Below are 20533 nucleotides of genomic sequence, written 5' to 3' on the forward strand. Positions count from 1 at the left end.
AAAACCTAAAGTGAAAAACGAGTCATTCGTATGCATTCCTGCCCCTTCGGGTTTGGGGTTTCTGAATCACTATTTAGCTTTGCCTAGGACGTAGAACTCAATATCTAACCCACAAACATCCCCCACGAAGATGTGAAAGCTGTTTCTCAGGCGGTGTCCCTATCAGACTGTCCCCTTTCAGAGAGGCAAACCGAAGTTGCAGAGGAGGAAAGAAACATAGGCCCCAGAATAGTTGACTCTCAAATGCTTCCCAGCAGGCAACACATTCAAGCCCTATTTGTATCCTGAGCCCCCCAGAACCGCAGAATACAACGGGCGAAGAGGGACGCACCGGCCATTATCATCTGAAAAAATGTTGTCTGATTATTTTAATTGCTATATTTGATTCTCTGTTGTGAGCTGGTCTTAACTCATTTCTTTATTTCTACTAAAAGTTTTTCATCGACACCTCTGAAGTCAAATATCTATCGCAGAGGAAGTATGGCAGTTTTGAGTACTTAGGGACAGAAGAAAGATCTTTTGGGAGCCAGGAGGAAGCCAGTGGCTCTTCCTGCTTCAGTGGGTCTGTTCAAAGAACAGCTACTTCCTTCTAGGAATCTGAAAAGTTCTCAGTCTCTATGGTTTACCCCTTATTATCTTATTCATATCTCTGGAAATATCTAATTTTCAATCCTAAGAACTTCAGAAAAACATATTAAAAGGAGTCCGCTTAATAACAGAAAAGAAATCCAAGCATGCCAATTAAATACATAAAGCCTGTTTCTTGGTTGTCAAGTGAGGCTAATAATTCCTCTTTCAACATGCTGGAGAGAGCACTAATTCTAACACCTGGATAGGGTAGGAGCATAAACATCAGCTAGTCTCTATTATTTATGGGCTAACAGTTATTTCCTATTGCTACACAGTAAAGGCTCGATACACCCTGTCTGCCCACTATACCTTACCAGCCTTCTCGTTCTAACTTCCCTTCATGCACGCATGCTCTAGAACACTGGTCTTGTTTCCTGCCTTTACCCCCGCTGTTTCTCAGCTGAAAAAGCCCTCTTCTTCCTTGTTATACAAGTACTCATGCTTCAAGGTGTATCTCAAATGTCAGCTCCTTCTTGAAGCCTTTGTCGACCTTCCCAGTTAGAATTCTGTTATTATATACTATGTGAGGACTTAACACGCTACGCTATATATACCTGTTATGTCCTTACCTGCTGGTCTCAGCTCCTTGAGGGCTGTATCCCAACACCTAGCCCAGTGGGTCCCAAAATATTATCTGAGCCCCCCCAGGGATCCCATTTGAAGGACCTTTCAGAGGGCCCTAAAAGGCCAAAAACATGTTCAGAATAATACAGAGCTGTTATTTTACTTTTTAGGTCTCACTTTCTCACGAGTGTGCAGTGGGCACGTATCTTCTAGAGGACACATGATAAGTGATCTGGCAACAACAGGTGGAATGCAAAAACAGATAGGAGATTGGAGTTGTTTCTTTTAAAAGCCAGACATTAAAGACATTAAAAGTCACTCTTTTGCTATAAGTTTTTGTTTTGAAAAATAATTTTTCATTAAAAGTATGTTAACATGTAGTGGGTTTATTATTTTTTTAAGATTTTATTTATTTATTTGACAGAGAGATCACAAGTAGGCAGAGAGGCAGGGAGAGGGAGAAGGGGAAGCAGGCTCCCTGCTGAGCAGACACCCCCCCACACACACACACACACCCCACTGCAGGGCTCAATCCCAGGACCCTGAGACCATGACCTTAGCGGAAAACAGAGGCTTAACCCACTGAGCCACCCAGGTGCCCCGCTTTATTATTATTATTTTTTTTAAGATTTTATTTATTTATTTGACAGATAAAGATCACAAGTAGGCAGAGAGGCAGGCAGAGAGAGAGAGAGAGGAGGAAGCAGGCTCCCTGCTGAGCAGAGAGCCCGATGCGGGACTCCATCCCAGGACCCTGAGGTCATGACCTGAGCCAAAGGCAGCGGCTTAACCCACTGAGCCACCCAGGCGCACAGCCCGCTTTATTATTTTTAATAAATACTTAAAATTCCTCAGCTTTGAGTTCTTAAACAGTAACACTCTGAATAGATACAATACTCAGAAACAAAAGTTCCTTGGGGTCGTCAATAATTTTTAAGAGTGTAAAAGCGATCCTGAGACCAAAAAGTTTAGGAACCCCTGACCTAACATGTTGACTTGCACACAACAGGTGACCAATAGTTTGTTGAATGAATGGGAGAGTATTCATAATTTATAACAACTATTATCTTCCTCATGGCTAAAGCCTTTTGCTTTCCACTCTCAACTTTGTCATTAACACCACATGCCCCTGAAAAACATTTCTTAAATCTTTCTTGAATGAGCCTCCCCTTCCCCATCTAGTCATTGAATACATATGACTATATGTCCTCACCTTGGAAGTTGTTCTAAAGGGGGAAAAAACCCCACAATCATAAAGTATCAAAAACTATAGGAATACGTGACTTTGCATTATCAGTCCCAAAAGGAAAAGTGTAAACCAGCCTCCTCGAGCCTGCTATCAAGTAGAAAGCAAACAGAAGGTAGTTCTGGACACGGAGATAACAAGGTGTTGCCATGACTGCTGGCCTGAGGGTGAAAACAAGAAGTCCTTGGACTGGCAAGCTGGCTGGGACTTTGGCAAAAGAGAAGATTTAAACCTCAGTTAATTATGTTTATTTTTAAAGATTTTGCATGCCTGATATAAAGGGTATATCGCTTTTGACATCATTTTTTTGAGTCAGTACCACCTCCAAAATCTTATTTCTAGGTATTCCACACTTTGGGTGGCTCCCACCTCCCATCTTTGCAACCCACTGCGCTGGGATCCTTCTTGGCAACTTGCCAACCTCCAGAAACCCTCCTCCACTTCCCTCCTCACCCAGCGTGCATTCTGCGGTCCCCTTGCAAAGACTGCTCACACTCTTGCTTTTCTCTGGCAAAACCCCAACCCTGGTTAAACCCAACTACCCACTTATTCTGAGTCTACACACTTAGAGTTAATCATTGTGGAGGCACTCAACCGTGTCCACTGACTTGCTTTGTGTTTGTGATGACAAATCTCATCAGTGCCAGCCACTCCTGCAGCGGTTGACGTAGCTTTGTTTCTCCTACACTCCAAGACAGCTTCACAACGCTCGTTCTTCCAACTGCCAGCATTCCCATGAACACACATTCTCAGCTTCAGATCACACCTCACGCTTCATTGGAAAACCAGATACAATTGAACATAAACAACCTCATCTTTCCACCACTAAGCCCACCAATCTACCTACCTTTGGACCCACTACTCTGCCTTCAGTCCCATGACAAGAAGAGCAGCCTCCTGGATCCTACCCCTTCATGTCTACCAAAGGACTTCTGGCCTCCCTTAGCCCCTTTCCTGTAATGTATAATTTTCTCTCTCAGGCTTCTAGAGCACTCACATGCAGAGTTAATATCACTTGTCTTAAAAATTAAAAAAATCTTGGGATACCTGGATGGCACAGTCAGTTAAGTGTCCGACTCTTGATTTTGGCTCAGGTGGTGATCTCAGGGTCTTTAGATCAAGCCTGGTATCGGGTTCCATGCTTAGTGGGGAGTCTGCTTGAGACTCTCTCTCTCTCCCTCTCCCTTTGCCCCTCACCCCATGCTCTCTCTCTCTCTCTCTTAAATAAATAATTCTTGGGCCCCTGGGTGGCTCAGTTGTTTAAGCGACTGCCTTTGACTCAGGTCATGATCATGGAGTCCCAGGACCGAGTCCTGCATCAGGCTCCGTGCTCTGCAAGGAGTCTGCTTCTCCCACTGACCTCTCTCCTCTCATGCTCTCTCTCTTTCCCTCTCAAATAAATAAATAAAATATATTTTTTAAAGATTTTATTTATTTATTTGACAGACAGAGATGACAAGCAGGCAGAGAGGCAGGCAGAGAAAGAGGAGGGAAGCAGGCTCCCTGCTAAGCAGAAAGCCCGATGGGAGGCTCAATCCCAGGACCCTGGGATCATGACCTGAGCCAAAGGCAGAGGCTTTAACCCACTGAGCCACCCAGGCGCCCCTAAATAAAATATTTTAAAAATAAAATAAAATAAATAATTCTTTAAATAATTAAAATTTAAGAAAATTTAAATACTCTCCCAGGTTCATGCCCCTTCAACTTTCTGTACCACTACTGCAAAGTTTCTCCAACAGTCACCTATGGTTATGGTCTCTAACTTTCTCAGCACCTCTTCTCTCTTCAGTGGCCTTCAGTGTGAACTTTGTCCCCACTAGTCATTCAAAACAACCTTATCCGGGCACCTGGCTGGCGCAGTGGATAGGGCATCAGACTCTTGATCTCAGGGTCATGAGTTCAAACACCACCATGGGCATGGGCCTATTGAAGAAAACGACAACAACAACAACAAACAGCCCTTATCAAGATCCCCAAGAGTTTACCAAGTCCAATCCTTTGACTGTGGTGGGTCAAACTGTGTCCTCCTAAAAGATGTTTTAGTCCTAATCCCTCAGTACTTGCGAACGTGGCCTTATTTGGAAACAGGGTCTTCCAAAGTTAAGATGAAGTCATTAGGATGGGTCCAACCCAGGATGATCGTGTCCTTATATGGACACAGACACACATGAATGATGACACATGAACACACAAGGAGGACACCATGTAACATGAAGGCAGAGATTGGGGTAATGCACCTGGCAAGTCAAGAAATGTGAACCATTTCCAGCAAACTACCAGAAGGGAGAAGAAGCATGGAACAGATTCTCCCTCTCAACCCTCAAAAGGCACCAACTCTGTCAACTCCTTGATCGTGGCCTTCTAGCCTCTAGACCTAGGAGCAAATTATGTTGTTCATGCATCCGCCCCTGCCGCCCCCCACCGCCGGCCCCCTGTCTATGGTGTTTTGCTACAGCAGCCCTAGGATATGGACAGGACTTTTCTTTAAGCTCCCATGATGGTGCTCTCTTGCTTTCCCTGCTCCTCTTCCTCCTCTGAACGTTAACCTATATCTGAGCTCAGTCCCACTGTGTCTTTTTTTCCAGCCTAATCTAGGTGATCTTGACCTCCTGCACATGACGTCCATGTCTGAACTCCAGGTTGACCTCTCCTGGGAGCTTCAGATTCCATTCTCCGGCTTCTCCACATGGATGTCGACACATTTCAAACTGGCCATGATCAAAACAAAACTCTTTTAAAAAATAATTTTATTTGGGGTGCCTGGGTGGCTCAGTGGGTTAAGCTGCTGCCTTCGGCTCAGGTCATGATCCCAGGGTCCTGGGATCGAGTCCCGCATGGGGCTCTCTGCTGAGCAGAGAGCCTGCTTTCCTCTCTCTCTCTCTCTGCCTGCCTCTCTGCCTACTTGTGATTTCTCTCTGTCAAATAAATAAATAAAATATTTAAAAATAATAATAATAATAATAATTTTATTTACTTATTAGGTAGGCTCCATGGGGCTTAAACTCACGACCCCGAGATTGAGAGTCACAGACTCTATGGACTGCGCCAGCCAGGTTCCCGAAACAAAACTCTCCATTCAGCTCCGCCAAGCCTCTTCTCCAGGCTCCTCAATGGCTGCTACCATCCTCCTCACCTATTGCCAAGGCCCTAAACTTAGGAGTCACCCTCAGTTCCTCTTGCCCTCAACTCCACATCGAATCCATCGGTTCCACCTTGGAATCCACTAATTCTCTCCAGAATTCTCTACTGCTCACCATCCACCCTCACCCCCACCATGGTATTTCCCTCCTAGACTTCTGGAAGAGACTTCTCCGCTGCTTCCATTCTTGCTTCAAACAGCCAGAATGACCTTTTATTATTATTTTTTTTAATAAAGATTTTATTTTGTGGGGGCACCTGGGTGGCTCAGTGGGTTAAAGCCTCTGCCTTTGGCTCAGGTCGTCTCAGGGTCCTGGGATCAAGGCCCACATCAGGATCTCTGCTCAGCAGGGAGCCTGCTTCCTCCTCGATCTCTGCCTGCCTCTCTGCCCACTTGTGATCTCTCTCTGTCAAATAAGTAAATAAAATCTTAAAAAAAAATTTTTTTTAATTTTTTTGAGAGTGCGTGCGCAGGGGTGGGAGTGAGGGGGAAAGGGGAAGAGAGAGGGAGAAGTGACTCCCAATTGAGTCAACGTCTGAGGCTCAATTCCACAACCCTAACCTGAGCTGAGACCAAGAGTTAGAGGCTTAACCCCTTAACCACTTAACCCACTGAGCCACCCAGGCACCCCAGGGCGCCATTTTTAAAGTGTGGTCTTTTGACGGCAATTAGAATGACCTTTTGAAACGTAAATTGGAGCACTTCAGTCTGTTCCTCAGAACCTTCCTAGGGTAGTCCCATCACACTAAGAAAATCTGGACTTCTGACTGACTTCAAAGCTCAGCTCAGTGCCTCCTTGTGAAGCCCCTTCAGCCTGCCCGGGGGGCCTCCCCTTCCCCCCACCTCGTCCTGAGACACCATGCTGTAATTCTTTGTTCCCGGGTCTACCTCCCTAGCTGGACAGTGAGTTCCTTGAGGACAGGATCCTCATCTTTGTCATTTTCATGGCGACACTGCCTGGTCACCTGGCCTAAGCCAGAGAAGGCCCTCAGTGTGGTGGGCTGAACAGACCCCTCAGACACAGTCCAGCCACCAGAATCACCTCCCGACTTAAGAATGCTGCCTCACGTCCAGGGATCGAGTCCCGCGTTAGGCTCCCTGCTCAGCAGGGAGTCTGCTTCTCCCTCTGACCCTTACCCTTCTCATGCTCTCTCACTTTCTCTCTCTCTCCAATAAATAAATATTTTTTGAAAAAAAAAAGAAAGAAAAAAAAAAAAAAGAATGCTGCCTCATTTTTGACCTTTCAAGTCCAATCTAATCTTTGCTCCCAAATCCCAGCCAGTCAGGTTATTTCATTCTTGGCACCTCTCTTTGCACTCAGAAGACCCAGCCTCCCGGGCTTCTTTTGTTTCTTTTCCCTGGGCAACCCTTCTGCCTCTACTCCCACCTCCCATCCCCACCCCCTCGGGGGGGGGGGTTCAGATTTCTGCCCCATTTGGCCAAGAAATTTCCTCAACTAAGACTTGCCAGATTCAAGTTCTAACTTTTAAAAAGGCCCCTTGGGACTTGTCCAGAACCGCAGTGACATCTCAAAACCACTTAGAAACCCGGCAAAATAGGTAACTTCTTAACTACTGTTTACTCCTGGAAGTCCCTTGGAAGCCCCCACAGAACTTCCCAGGGTGAAACAGGATACCCCACTGGAGAGTTTTGACAACTGGGTGAAATGCTTAACAAGGGTCACATGGCCTCCTTCCACTTGACGAGTTCCGTTCCGGGCCACGGTTCTGCTCTTGTGACTTCATAGTCATAACCCATCTCAGAGGTTCAGTTTCCTCTTTTATAAAACATGGTTGGCTAAATATCACTAGGCAGTCGACTTCTTTTCTTAAAGATTTTATTTATTTATTTGACAGAGAGAGAGATCACAAGAAGGAAGAGAGGCAGGCAGAGAGAGGGAAGCAGGCTTCCCACTGAGCAGAGAACCAGATGCAGGGCTCGATCCCAGGACCCTGAGATCATGACCTGAGCCGAAGGTAGAGGCTTAACCCACTGAGCCACCCAGGCGCTCTGGCAGTAGACTTCTTAAACGCAGAGATTGTCCTGATTTATCTTTGGGACCCTCAACCTGGTATGTTGTCCAGGGCCCAGTGCACAACTCCGGGAGCTGTATACTTTGTGAATAGGGGCCTGCCACCATGAAGCACTGGTAAACACAGTAAATGTTTGTTGACAGAATGCATGAATGAACCATACTGACTTTCCACAGCAGCTGTAATGAAAAATGACATCACTTATAATACAGAACACTCTGAAAACTAACAAATACTACGCCAGTGTAAGGGGCCGTAATAAAGATTACCTATAAAATTGCCCCAGGTTTGGGGTCATTCCTATGTTCAAATTCCAGACCCAAGGCTGAATGGCTGTGTCCTTGGGCAAATCCCTGAATCTCTCTGAGCCTCTGTTTCTTCATCAGTGAAATGGGGATACCATTCACCTGACGGTGCTGCTTTGAGGGTAGATCTGGCTGACGAATGTGAAATGGGGACCAGTGCATCTGAGCGGCACCATTTATCAGACCACCAGCCATTCGTATCTCATCTTGTATACCGGCTGTTTTCATCAAAAACATGGACCGATCTCAAAAACGCTAGTTTTGTTTTTCTCAAATGTCATTTATTAGAAAATACAATTCCAGAGAAAGTAGCAGATACAAGGACATCTGGGAAGTGGGTACAGTACACAGATCTCTGTAAGTCAGGGGCACAGAAGGTCAAAATAAAATGAGCTACGGGCAAAGAGCCAGTAACGCAACTATGGTCCGTTCATCTGGAGAAGTTCCACTCCTGTCCCGACTTCCCCCACCCCCTTCCCAACAGTGGCAACCTGATCCTTGACAGTTTGAACCTAAAAAGAAAAGTTTAGATTTCCTTGCTACCCTGTGGCTTCTGTGAATGGAGCTTCTTTCTCCAGCTATGGAATGAGTCAGCAACGGGGGAATTTCTGATCCTTGGAGCTGACAAGGAAGCTGGAGACGGACGGGTGAGGGTACGCCCGATTACCTCCATGCCCCCATCGTGGGGGTACATGCAGCCAAGTCTGGTTTAAAAAGTTCCTATCAAATTCGAAGTCTCTCCCTCTTTTTCCAAGGAGTACAATGTCTGCAGTAAAGAGCAGGAGTGACTCGAATCCATCTGGGAGAGGATGAGGAGTCTAACAGCCTTGTCTCTCCCTCCCAGACCAGCTCCAGGGGATCAACCGCACCCTCACTCCAGGCTCCTCGCAACCAAAGAACATCACTGGAATCCCCCTCCCCAGGCTCCTCTCCTCTACTTAGGCATCCCTTGGGCTCCAGACTAAATAGGTTTATGGCCCCACAGAATGAGGGAAATTCTTATTCAAAAACAAAAGAAAATATATATGACAGAAATGGAGTTTGGGGAAAGCAGCACTCAAAAAACAGAGGTGTGACTGGTGATGGATTCCACCCCCTCCACCGGCTCCGCCCTGGCCCACATCTGCCCCAAGAGGCCCCTGCCCAGGGCCAGGACGCCCTTGGGTGGAAGCAAATCTGAGAGCAGAGGCAGCACTCTATCCCGCTGGAGAAAAAAGAAGGGAGAGAGGCTTATGGAGGAGCCCCCCCACCCAGCATATGCACAGGGACAGGACGGTCCCCGGGGGGACTGTGAGAATGGAGGGGATAGAAGACAGTATCCAGGGTAAATCCCAGCAAAGTAGGGGAAGATGAGAGGAAAAACTCCCCGAGAGAGCCCAGGTCCCTGAATACAGGCCCTCTGCAAAGGCCCATTCGGAAGGCCCTTCCTTCCACACGTAGGTATCACAGCGCTCTCCTTTGGAGGCAAAATCAGAAAGGCCCCTCGCAGGCCTCAGGCCAGCACACCCGCCCGCCCTCCCTGCCCCTCCCCGACCTGCCCTCTGAGAGGGAGGGCTCTAACTGAGGACCCACTGGGCCCCTCCCCAAGTAAGTCCTAACAGACAGAAAAGCAAAAACAAAGAACAGACAAGTGAACGAAACAGGAACCTAAGAAAAAGTCCAATAAGAACCTTAATCATACAGAAAGTCCAAATAGTCTGCCACTCTTGCCTTCCGAGGCATATGTGAAGTCCCTTCTCACGAGGCTTCCTGTCCAGTCAGGACAACATTACTATTTCATTTTTTACAAATAAAATAAAGATAATCCATCCCCCCTCCCCCCAAATGCTACTTCATACACCACCCCCCCCCACTCACCCCAAACCAGGCATTGCTCCCTTGACACAAGGTAAACTTAAAAACTTTGCTCCACCTCACAGCCTCCAAGGGGCTGCTCATCATGACCAACCCAAGTTCACTCGGCGGAGAAGGGGACAGCAGAGAGCATCTTACTCTCCCTCCCTTCTGTCACGGAGGCCCGATCCGCTTGGACAGAGAGGAGGCCCGCCAAGGGCGCTGCCCCTTGGCAAGGAAAGGACACCTGAAGCCGGGGGAAGAGTCCTCTCCCTTAGCTCCCCCAGCAGCCTAGGGTCCTGGGAGGGGAGAGGGGAGGAGGGAGGGCTCTGCTGGGCTTACAAGGTCTCGTGACTTCGAGACCCCAGTGCAAACCAGCCAGTCTTCTCCTGGGCCAGGTCCAGCTCTCGCAGACGGATGTGCACCTCCCCGAGGAGAACATTCTCCCAGAATCCTTGCTCGCTCAGCACACTCAGCTGTAGCTCCCGCTGCTGCAGGTCTCCCTTGGGGATCCCATCGTACACCAGCTGCAAGCGCCCAGATGGGGAAGAGAGGGAACAGAAGAGGGAGACGCTTAGGGCTGTGGGGGTTTGATCCGGCTGACGCTGAGACCACGGACCACAATCAGGACAGAGAAGATATTCGGAACCTGAGCAGAGCTTTAAAAAACTTTACGGAGGGCGCCTGGGTGGCTCAGTGGGTTAAGCCGCTGCCTTCGGCTCAGGTCATGATCTCAGGGTCCTGGGATCGAGGCCCGCATCGGGCTCTCTGCTCAGCAGGGAGCCTGCTTCCCTCTCTCTCTCTCTGCCTGCCTCTCCATCTACTTGTGATCTCTCTCTGTCAAATAAATAAATAAAATATAAAAAAAAAATAAAAATAAAAAACTTTACGGAGGTCAGGCAGGTAAGGGGCCACTGCTTATCGGGGTCACTGCTTATCGGCTAGAGACTCCTCCCCGCCACCCTGTGGGAGAGGGCCGAGGCCACGCTCCGGCTGTGGAATCCCGATCCTCAGGGCCAGCAAACTTGTTTACGGAAAGGGCCTGATAGGAAACATTTTAGGCTTTTGAGGCCCTACAATCTGGTCTCTGTCACCAGGATGCAATCATGCGGTTGTAACTGTGAACAGCAGCCACAGAGGACACTGAAATGGACGGGTGGGGCCACAAACAAATGAAATGAAATGGACTTGATTTCCACAAACAGGTGTAGTCGGCTAAGCCCCGCCCTAGCCCGGCTCGTTCCCCACCCACCATCTCATTGTAGGTGGGGTTGCAGGTTTTCCGGGCCACTTTGGTTTTCTTCTTCGTGGTTTTCTGAGGGTCAGGGAGGAGGTAAATCTTCACATAGGGGTCCGGGTCATTCCCGTCCTGCAGCAGTTGCTACAAAGGGAATGAAAAATTTAAAAATTAAAAAAAAAAAAGAAGACGATTCCTAGGTCTGTGTCTTTATTGCCATTCCTGTGATCACCCCCAGATCCAGACTCTTCTCCCCAAAGCCTGGCTTCTTGTGAGGCACAGGAATGGGCTACCCAGCTCACTCCACTCTGAGAGAAATCTCTCCCATGGCCACAGGAGGCATCCTACCAAAACATCAACCTGATTGCCTGTAATACCCAGTCTATACTTTTCACTCAAATGCTCCAGGCATGCCGTCCCTTGGTCTGTTTTGGCTGAGCCATCACGTCCCTATATATCTTCCTGCCTGGCCCAATGTCTTTGTCTACTTTGTCACTGGATCCGGGTAAACTCCAAGAGGTGGAGGAGGAGCCGGAGATGAAGCTGCTTGCTGGAGGCCAGCCAATTAGGGCTTCAGCCGGCCTGATCCTCTTAAAACTTAAACTAGATCTTGTTCTGCCTCTGCTCAAAAACCTTCCCAGGGTTCCTGTCTCACTCAGGGTAAGAGCCACAGTCCCGACTGCGGGACCCGGGCTCTGGTCCACAGGGCTCTCTCCAACCCCATCAGCCGCTCTTCCCAGCTCTGTTCCACAGTCTCCAGCCACAACAGCCCGGAGCACTTCCCAACACACCCCAGGCAGGCTCCTGACTCAGGGCTTTCGGACTTAACTGCTTCCTTTGCCAGAAACAATCCTCACCTCCTTCCTTCTGTGCTTGAATACCTCCTCATCAAGGAGGGCTTCCTTGACCCCTCTTTATAAAAGTGCCACGACTTTGCTCCAGCCCAATATCTGTCCTCGGTTGCACTGCTTGCCGGAGCATTTACCACAATCTGTATGCACTCTTCCATTTAACCCCCCCTAACTATACCAACATTATCTTCATTTCAGTAAGGCTCAGAGTAGGGGCACCTGGGTGGCTCTGTCGGTTAAATGTCTGCCATTGGCTCAGATCATGATCTTGGGGTCCGGGAATCGAGCCCCATGTCGGGCTGTTTCTCCTTTCCCCCTCTCCCACACCCTCAACTGCTTGTGTTCTCACTCTCTCAAATAAATAACATTCTTCTTTTTTTTTTTTAATATTTTATTTATTTATTTGACAGACAGAGATCGCAATAGGCAGAGAGGCAGGCAGAGAGAGAGAAGAGGAAGCAGGCTGCCTGCTAAGCAGAGAGCCTGATGCCGGGCTTGATCCCAGGACTCTGAGATCAAGACCTGAGCGGAAGGCAGAGGCTTTAACCCACCGAGCCACCCAGGTGCCCCAATAAATAAAATAAAATCTTTCCTTTTCTTTTTAGGATTTTTATTTATTTATTCAACAGACAGAGATCACAAGTAGGCAGAGAGGCAGGCAGAGAGAGAGAGAGAGAGAGAGAGAGAGGAGCAGGCTCCCTGCTGTGCAGAGAGCCCGATGCGGGGCTCCATCCCAAGTTCCCGAGATCATGACCTGAGCCGTAGAGAGGCTTAACCCACTGAGCCACCCAGGCACCCCATAAATAAAATTCTTAAAAAAAAAAAAAAGAAAAAAGGCTCAGCGTAATTAGGCTATGTACCAAAGCTGGAAAAGTACCACAAGAAAGATTGAGAACCAAACGAAGACTGTGCATCTACTTACCAAGCCCCGAATATGCATCACCATAATGAAGAGTTTATTGTTTTTGTAGGAGATGGACAGCTTCACCTCCCCGCCCACCTTCCCGACAGGCCGGGCCCATGAGCTGTCTATAGGGACAAAGAAATGCAAGAAAAGTCATGAGGCCAGTGTGTCCCCATCTGGTGCCAGGCAGATGTTTCTGTTTTCTTCTCTCCACCCACCACCCCCATATCTTCACAGTGGGTTCCTGATACCCATGGGGGAACTGCCAAGTGATATCTGTGAACATGACTTAGAACTGGGTTGAGATGGTTTATGCAATGTGTGCGTGTAATCAGCTGAATATCATGACCCCGGGACACCTGCGTTAGGAGCTATGGGCCCCACAGCCTCAGTGGGAAACCAGATCTTCTAGCCAGTAAGCAAAGAGACAAGTCAAGGGAAGAGAACTGGGAAGGGGTGGGGGCAGGAGAAACTACCCCTGGGAATAGCTCAGAGAGGTTGGCAGGAGAAGGCAGCGTACCTGAGGACTTGGGAGCTGGGCTGGTGCCCGCAGCCTTCTCATCTCGGGGCAGGGGGTGAAAGAAGGTGTATACCAAATCACACTGAAATGAAATCGGAGACCGAGTCATTCTTCAATAAGACAATGGCCCCATTAAAAAAGGGGGGGGAGGGGACAGTTCCAGATTACAAGAGGCCTATGAAATGGAACAACCAAAGGTAGTATGCCCTTCTTGTTTGGATCATGGCTCAAACCAACCAACTGCAAAAACAATTTTAGGGATGGCAGGGAAACTCTGAATACGGACTACATACAGGGTGATATGCTGTATCTACTGTAGTTCTATATGAATACATCTTTATTTTTCAGAGTTGCATAGTGACTACTTATGGATAGAATGTCATGATGTCTCTGACTGAATTTAAAACACTTCATGCAAAAATAAGCAAATATGGCAAAATGTTAACTGTTTTGATGATGGCCATTTAGGCACACATTGTACTGTTTCTCTGCTTTTCTGTTTGAAAGCTCTCCTAATAAAAAGTTTTTTAAAAAGGGGAAAAAAAACAAACAAAAAAACCTAGGTTACATTGGGTGGAAAGCAGTCTGTTCTTCTCTGCTGTGCCCTTCCCCATGGACACACATACAACTTTTAAGCAGAGAAATATCTGAGCCAGCAGAGACTATGACCATTCTTGGGACTGTTTCCTAACTGTGTTAGAGAAAACAAAAACTAAATGTGTGAAAATACCTACCTAGCATTAACAGTGGGGGGAAAAATGGACATACTCTAACTACCTCTCAAGAGGCAAATGGTTGGGGCGCCTGGGTGGCTCCATGGGTTAAGCCTCTGCCTTCGGCTCAGGTCATGATCTCAGGGTCCTGGGCTCGAGTCCCGCATGGGGCTCTCTGCTCAGCAGGAAGCCTGCTTTCCTCTCTCTCTCTCTGCCTGCCTCTCTGCCTGCTTGTGATCTCTCTCTGTCAAATAAATAAATAAAATCTTAAAAAAAAAAAAAAAAAGAAGCAAATGGTTAAGGAGATTTGGGTATTGCCAGTCAAAGTATTCATTTGGTACAGGTATTTAAAGTTATGCTTACTATAAATGCTAAGTGGAAAATACTTTATAGAGTGATCCAGAAGCCATGACCAGTATGAAACATGTGCATACAGACAGACAGGAAGGAAACATGGAAAGAGGATGAGATGGTCTGTCAGGGGTTGGAACTCCTGATGACTTTGTTTTTATGCCCATTATAATATTAGTATATGTGCTGCCAAAGCGAGCACTTACACCCATTATAATAACAAACTGTAATACCATTTGCTTAAAAAAAATTGGGGGGCAAATACACACACTCAACGTGCTCAAAAAAACTCCTTTTCTTCAAGAAGAAAAAGAAAAAAAAAAAGCCCTTCCTGCCCAAGATTCTGATCACTCCTAGCAGGCTAGGATCGCTTCTGATACCTGTCTGTCTCATAAATGTCTCTCCGTGGGCCCAGCGGCCTGCTTTCACTGCATTTAAGGGAACGGCCCTAAAGGCGGGAGCCATGACCCTCCGCTCCGCTTCTTTCCTTCCCCCCTTTCTCCTGCCTTTCCTCTCTTAGACCCCTTCTCCTCCGCAGAGTGAGACACATCCTAAGAGCCAAGTCCCGTCCTTGACCGCCAGGGGGCACCCCACCCCACCCCATCCCACCCCGCCCCAGCACCTCCAACAGCCCAGAACAGAGGAGAGCCCACCCACCTCGGCCACCTCGGGGGCTTCATGGGTCAAGTGCCTGATGTAGCGGTTTAACTCCTCCCTCCGCCGCTCGGCCACCGCCTCTCCCCGCGAGCGGCCAATCACGAAGCGACTAGGGAAGCTGGCGAGGCAGGTGGGCCGTGGGAACGCAGGAGAGGCAAGAAAGGAAAAGAAGACGGAGAGGCGGCAGGCTTTTGTCACATTTCATTTGCACTGTCAGCGAGCTGACCCACATTTCTCAGCAGCCGGCCCCATTCCTCCCTCGGCTCCCCGGGGCAGTTCCAGGAACCCCAGACGAGAAAAACAAGCTGGGGGCCAGAGTCCTAGGGCTCCCGCAGGGGTGCCTTGGGGCTCTGGAGGAGCCTGCAGTTTTCCCCATCAGGGTAAAAAATTCATCTGAAAATTCCTTTTAAAAAAATGCGTGTGGGCATACACAGACATAAAATTTACCATTGCAACCCTTACGTTCAGTGGCATTAGAAACACACATGGCTGTGCGACTGTCACCCATCCATCTCCAGAACTCCTTCAGCTCGTACAACTAAAACTCTGCACCCATTAAACAGCTCCCTAGTCCTCCCTCCCCTGCCTCCCTCCAAGCCCTGGTGACCACCATTCTGCTTTTGGTCTCTAGGGCTCTGCCTACTCTAGAGACTCATATAAGGGGAATATTACACGTATTTGTCTCTTTGTAACTGGCGTATTTCACGGAGCATAATGTCCTCGAGGTTCACCCCTGTTGTAGCAGGTGTCAAAAGTTCCTTCTTTTTAAGACTTAGTAATATTCCGTCACATATATGTGCCAAATTTTATCTATTTATCTTTTACTCTCTAAAAGACAAGAAACTTTGAAACATCTCAAGATCCATAGTTAGTTCTCTGCCTTTAGCCCCTGTTTTCTCTCCAGGCAGGTGGACCCAAGCTCGTGTTTCAAGGCTGGACTGAGCGGGTCAGGAGACCTCAGCCAGCAGGGGGCGCAGTGTTACCACGCTCATTACCAGGCCAAGAAAACCAAGCCCATCTTGGGTCCGGCCATCTGGGACCCTTCTCCCTCCCTAGGATCCCCTCTGCGGAGCGGAAAGGGGCAGCTACCTGGGAAGCTGGGAAGAAGGGAAGAGCAGCCGCAGCTTATTGTGCAATTCCTGGAACTCCTCAAATGTCCGTTGGATGTAAGTGGCCTCGTGGGCGTTCTCTCGCATCACCTTTACCACATAAACCTGCAAAGGTCCAAGTCTTAGAGAATATGTGCCAAATACTGTGCACCCAATGAAGGGAGTGGGTAAGGGAACAGAAGAGGGAATGGGAGTGTGTGTGTGTGTGTGTGTTAGGGAAGCCCACATTCCTGAAGGAAAAGGGAAAACACATCTCCAAAGCAGAAGATGATAGACAGTACACTTGCAGGAATCCGAAAGCAAAGATGGCCCGCATAGTTTTGTAGGACCCTTGACCCAGAGGCAACTGCCATGCAACTCAGCTCCCTGAGTCCAGCAGCCCACTGGGACAGGGGAGAAGCTTGGTCTGCAACTGCTCCCAACTGCAGCGGTCACTGCCCGGATGTGAAGAGACAGAACCCCAATACGCTGGAGGAGGTGGGGAGCAAGACAGGGTCAGACCGGAAAAAGCACTTACGTAGCCCTTGTTGGGGTGGAAAATCTTCTCATGGCGGCAGAGAAAAACATCACTGATGCGGCCAGAGCTCTTGAGCGTGTGTGTTCGGGGGGCGAAGGAAAGGGTCAGCCGGTCATCTGAGCCCGTGAACTTCATCTGAGCCAGGTTATGGATGAAAAAATTGAGCTTTGTGGCTACACTACCCAGGCTGCATTCAATCAACCTGTTGGCGCAGGAGGATGGGAAGAAAAGGGTGTAAGCATGGACCCAGGTCCCCGCTGCCTGGACACGGCGATCTCAGTAAGTACCCCCTAACACCGGCGCCTGACACCCAGCTCAGACAGAATCCTATTTCCTGCGTGACAGCCTTACAGAGTGCATGGCCGGCACGCGATTATGTGATTCACATTATTCATGTGAATCCTGGGGTTTTATCTCCCCTCGTTGCCCAACTGAGCCGAAGACAGTTAAACCAACGTAGGAGTTAGAGATTCTACCACAGGCTCAGCATGAAAATGTCTACATACAGCAGACCTCCAGCAACATGGAAAGTTAGCAAGCACTGTTCGCTCTAGAGATTTCAGATCAAAGGGAGAGGTTCTATGTGAGATCAACACAGAAAATCTAGTTCTCCAAGTGTCAAAAAGAGTGCACGATAAACGGAGGCATCGCCTACATGGACGGAACTGTAGACGTTGAGTATAGAGACACTTCCTTGCTTTCATACCGTGTGCCTCAAAACATTGCCAAGTGTGGGAAAATGGAACCACGGTGTTCCATGTTTGGGTAAGTGCAAGGGTTCTGACCCAGAGAGCTGAGGACTAAGAAAAATCCATGTTCGTCCCATAAACAAAGTCTCTGACTGAGACTGGAGAGAATAAGGAAGACTTAACAAGAGCTCTGTACACCAAGGGGAGCACCGTATGTGGACCGGAAACAGAGTCAGAGAAGTCAAGGGATTTCCCTAGAAAGTCAGAGGCAAAGTTAGGACAACAAACACACGTAGTCAACTCTAGTTGGTGGCCACCTGAGCTATGCCTTTCCCGTTTCCCTAGCCCTACTCCTGCCCATCAGGCAGCCTAGAAATGAGTGAGTCTGGGGGGAGGGGAGGCCGGCCTGGAGCATGGGGTATTACCTGGTGAAGTAAGTGGTAGCGTTGGCTTCTGTGTCCTGAGGTCTCAGAGCATCATACACGTACTTGAGGTCCTCCAGGTCCGAGAGCTCGGGGATCCCACAAGACAACATCTAGAAGGAAAGCAAAGATGGAAAGCGGGCATCTGTAAAACCAGAAACGCTTGCTCCTTCCCCCCATAAGGCAAGATTTTTTTACAACTAGGCTCTCTAACCCTCTAGGGGGTGGCAGAGGGATGCTGTGGGCTGTGGCTGGAAGGCCACAGGAATGGGGTGCTGGGGCAGGACGTCAGGCATCGCAGACACCACTGTTCCCAGTAGTCTGGGCCCTGCCTTTATCTAGACCTCAGAGAAGTAGATTTCTAGTAATCCTTTGAAGCAAGACAGGGGAGTCTTAAAGGTGGTGTCAGATGGTAAGAAGGAGGGGTTCAGAAAGGGACGGAGCTCCTCACCAGGCCCAGGAGGTTGAGGAAGAGGTGGGTGTGCTTGCGAATGAGGTTGTAGGCTTGGCAGCAAAGGTCAACAAAATCATGGAAGCGGCTGGAAGGCTTGTCACCCCCGTTGATGACATACGCCATATCCGAGGTGAAGACAAAGGGGGCACGGTCCCTGGGCCAAGGGGAACATACAGGTAGAAGGTCAGCCTGGAGGAGGAAGCCCCCACCTTGTGGGCTGCATCAGAGAATGGTTCCCCTCATCCCCTGTGGGAACCTGGAGAGATGGTACTCCCTAACTCTTCCCTTTCGCTTTTTCTACCTTAATCTCAAAAGACCCGCAAAGACGTCCTTCACGGATTCCTTGTCTGTGCATTATCAGTAATTTCTTTCCTGGAGAGCTAACCGTATTCCCTTTGGCTGTGCTCAGGGCTCATTTTCCCTTGCTTGGGCCTCAGCGGGGAGGAAGAAGAGCTGGTCCCCACCGTCTTCTGGAAGGCCCTCCAGGGAGACTTGACCTCTTTCTCAGGCTTCTCTCCTCCGAAGCCGTGCAGCCCAGGGGCTCGAGGGCAGCCCCTTTCTGTGACAGGCCCGTGTTCCGCTCAGAACCACTTCCACGGACCTCCCCAGCCTCCACATGCAGCCTGGCTTGGCTGCCGCAGACCCCTTACCGCTTGATGTTGCCGAACATCTGCGCGTGGCCCAGGAAGCGGCCGAAGTCTATGTGGAACATGTGGCCCGTGGTCTTCAGCATGATATTGTCATTGTGCCGGTCGCAGATGCCCAAGACGTACGTGGCCACGCAGCAGCCTGCGCATGAGTAGATGAAGTTCTCCACGGCCTTGGGGGGTGCGGGGGACAGCAGGCGGATGGGAGGAGAGGACAGAAGGCGGGCTTGGAGGGACTCCAGGGGCCACGAGCCCTGCAGCACCTCCCACCAGCCAGGTCAGCCTTCATCGGGGATGGGTGTGCACCGCCCGCCCCCACGCACAGACCCCTCTCTCCTGTCTTATGGGCTGTGAGGAGGCAGAAGGCTGGTGTGTCTCTCTCCACCACTCTATCTGCCATTCTTCTCCTTCTTCTAGGGAAACCGGCTGCAAAGACAGTGAACTCGCCTGGGAGCCCCGACTTGAGCAGCCCCTACTGACTCGACCCTAATGGACAGGAAGATGGATGTTTACCACGTTCCCAAACGCTTGTGACCTCTCAACTCAAGCACGGCCCGAGGCAGCTTCCTGACCCGGCTCAGAATTCTCCAGGCTTCTCCCCGCCCCATAGACATCTCCCATCCCCAGGGTTCTTGGTAGCGGCTAAGTGCTAATCTAATTAAAGTCACTTCACTCCCGAAGAAGAGCTGAGGAAGTTTCACACTCCTGTGGGGTGGGGTGGGGGCGGGTTTACACTTGAGAATCTGACATCTCTAGTTGGTAAACTGTGTGAGGGATATTTTTAAGTACAAAGCAGGAGGTGGGGAGGGGCTAAGGGGTTAGGGCCACCTAATTTCATCTGGCCAACATCTGTCCCCTTATCTAAGAAATACATAAAATGAAATTAGCAAATGGCTACCTTTCACCCTCTGAATCCTCTTTGCGAGGTTTATAGAATTTCTAGGAATTCACGACTCATCAGCAGAGGGGGAGAATGGCATTGCCAACAAGGAAATGTACAGACTTGAGAATGACAGAAAGCTTCCCAGATAGAGAATGCGTGCCCTCCTTGTCTCTCTCTGCATATTCCTCCCCATCCTTCAGGGCGGGGAGTCCCAGGCCCTCCCAGCTCCTGCAGACTCCTCCCCCTCTGAGCCCACGACAGCCCCACTTGCCACCCTCATTCAGCCAGCGCTCACTCTTTTCTCTCCCCGGGGTCCAGGGGTCTTAGCTCCCAGCAGCTTCTTGGGCATCCCCAAGGCCTGTGTCAAAACTAGCCGCACGGAATCCCCCACCCAGTCCCTTGTCTAATTAAATCAGCTGGCGAGTCCACAGGACTCTAAGAACAGAAAGTCTGCAAAGAGATCACAGAATGCACCTTCTGGAAGGAAAGGATGATTTCCAGGACAGGGAAATAGACGAATGGAAACAAGCCACTCAGTCAGGAGTACAACCTGTCACTTCCCAGTCGTGACCTTCATCTCCACCAACTTATCTTCCTGCCACAGACATTCTTTCCAGCTGGAATGTAACCATTTTCTTTTCTTTTTTTTTCTAAGATTTTATTCTGAAGTAATCTCTACACCCAATGTGGGGCTCGAACCCACAACCCCGAGGATCAAGAGTTGCACACATGCTCTACCAACTGACCCAGCCAGGTAGCCCTACAGGGAACGCATGCTATCTTGACTCACAGGAGCTCCGTGACTGTGGGTAAATCATGACCTAAGTTA

General features: G+C 49.1%; 1 protein-coding gene across 4 annotated transcripts in view; it reads right to left on the reverse strand.

Moving 5' to 3' along the window:
* Positions 1-8176: 8176 nt before the first annotated feature.
* PIK3C2B (phosphatidylinositol-4-phosphate 3-kinase catalytic subunit type 2 beta) overlaps positions 8177-20533 on the reverse strand; it is a 65063-nt gene continuing 52706 nt past the window's right edge. For all 4 annotated transcript variants that reach the window (XM_004756395.2, XM_004756396.2, XM_013058194.2 and 1 more), the window contains 10 exons: positions 18825-18994; positions 18172-18328; positions 17724-17833; positions 16610-16811; positions 16073-16197; positions 14984-15101; positions 13263-13344; positions 12761-12867; positions 11003-11131; positions 8177-10277 (listed from right to left, as the gene is read on the reverse strand). In XM_004756395.2, coding sequence (XP_004756452.1) covers positions 10089-10277; positions 11003-11131; positions 12761-12867; positions 13263-13344; positions 14984-15101; positions 16073-16197; positions 16610-16811; positions 17724-17833; positions 18172-18328; positions 18825-18994 — 1389 coding nt within the window. In that variant the 3' untranslated portion in view covers positions 8177-10088. The remainder of the gene's footprint in view (positions 10278-11002; positions 11132-12760; positions 12868-13262; positions 13345-14983; positions 15102-16072; positions 16198-16609; positions 16812-17723; positions 17834-18171; positions 18329-18824; positions 18995-20533) is intronic.

This window comes from Mustela putorius, unplaced genomic scaffold, assembly GCF_011764305.1.
Source record: "Mustela putorius furo isolate JIRA1106 unplaced genomic scaffold, ASM1176430v1.1 tig00000508_pilon_pilon_pilon, whole genome shotgun sequence".
Lineage (NCBI taxonomy): Eukaryota > Metazoa > Chordata > Mammalia > Carnivora > Mustelidae > Mustela > Mustela putorius.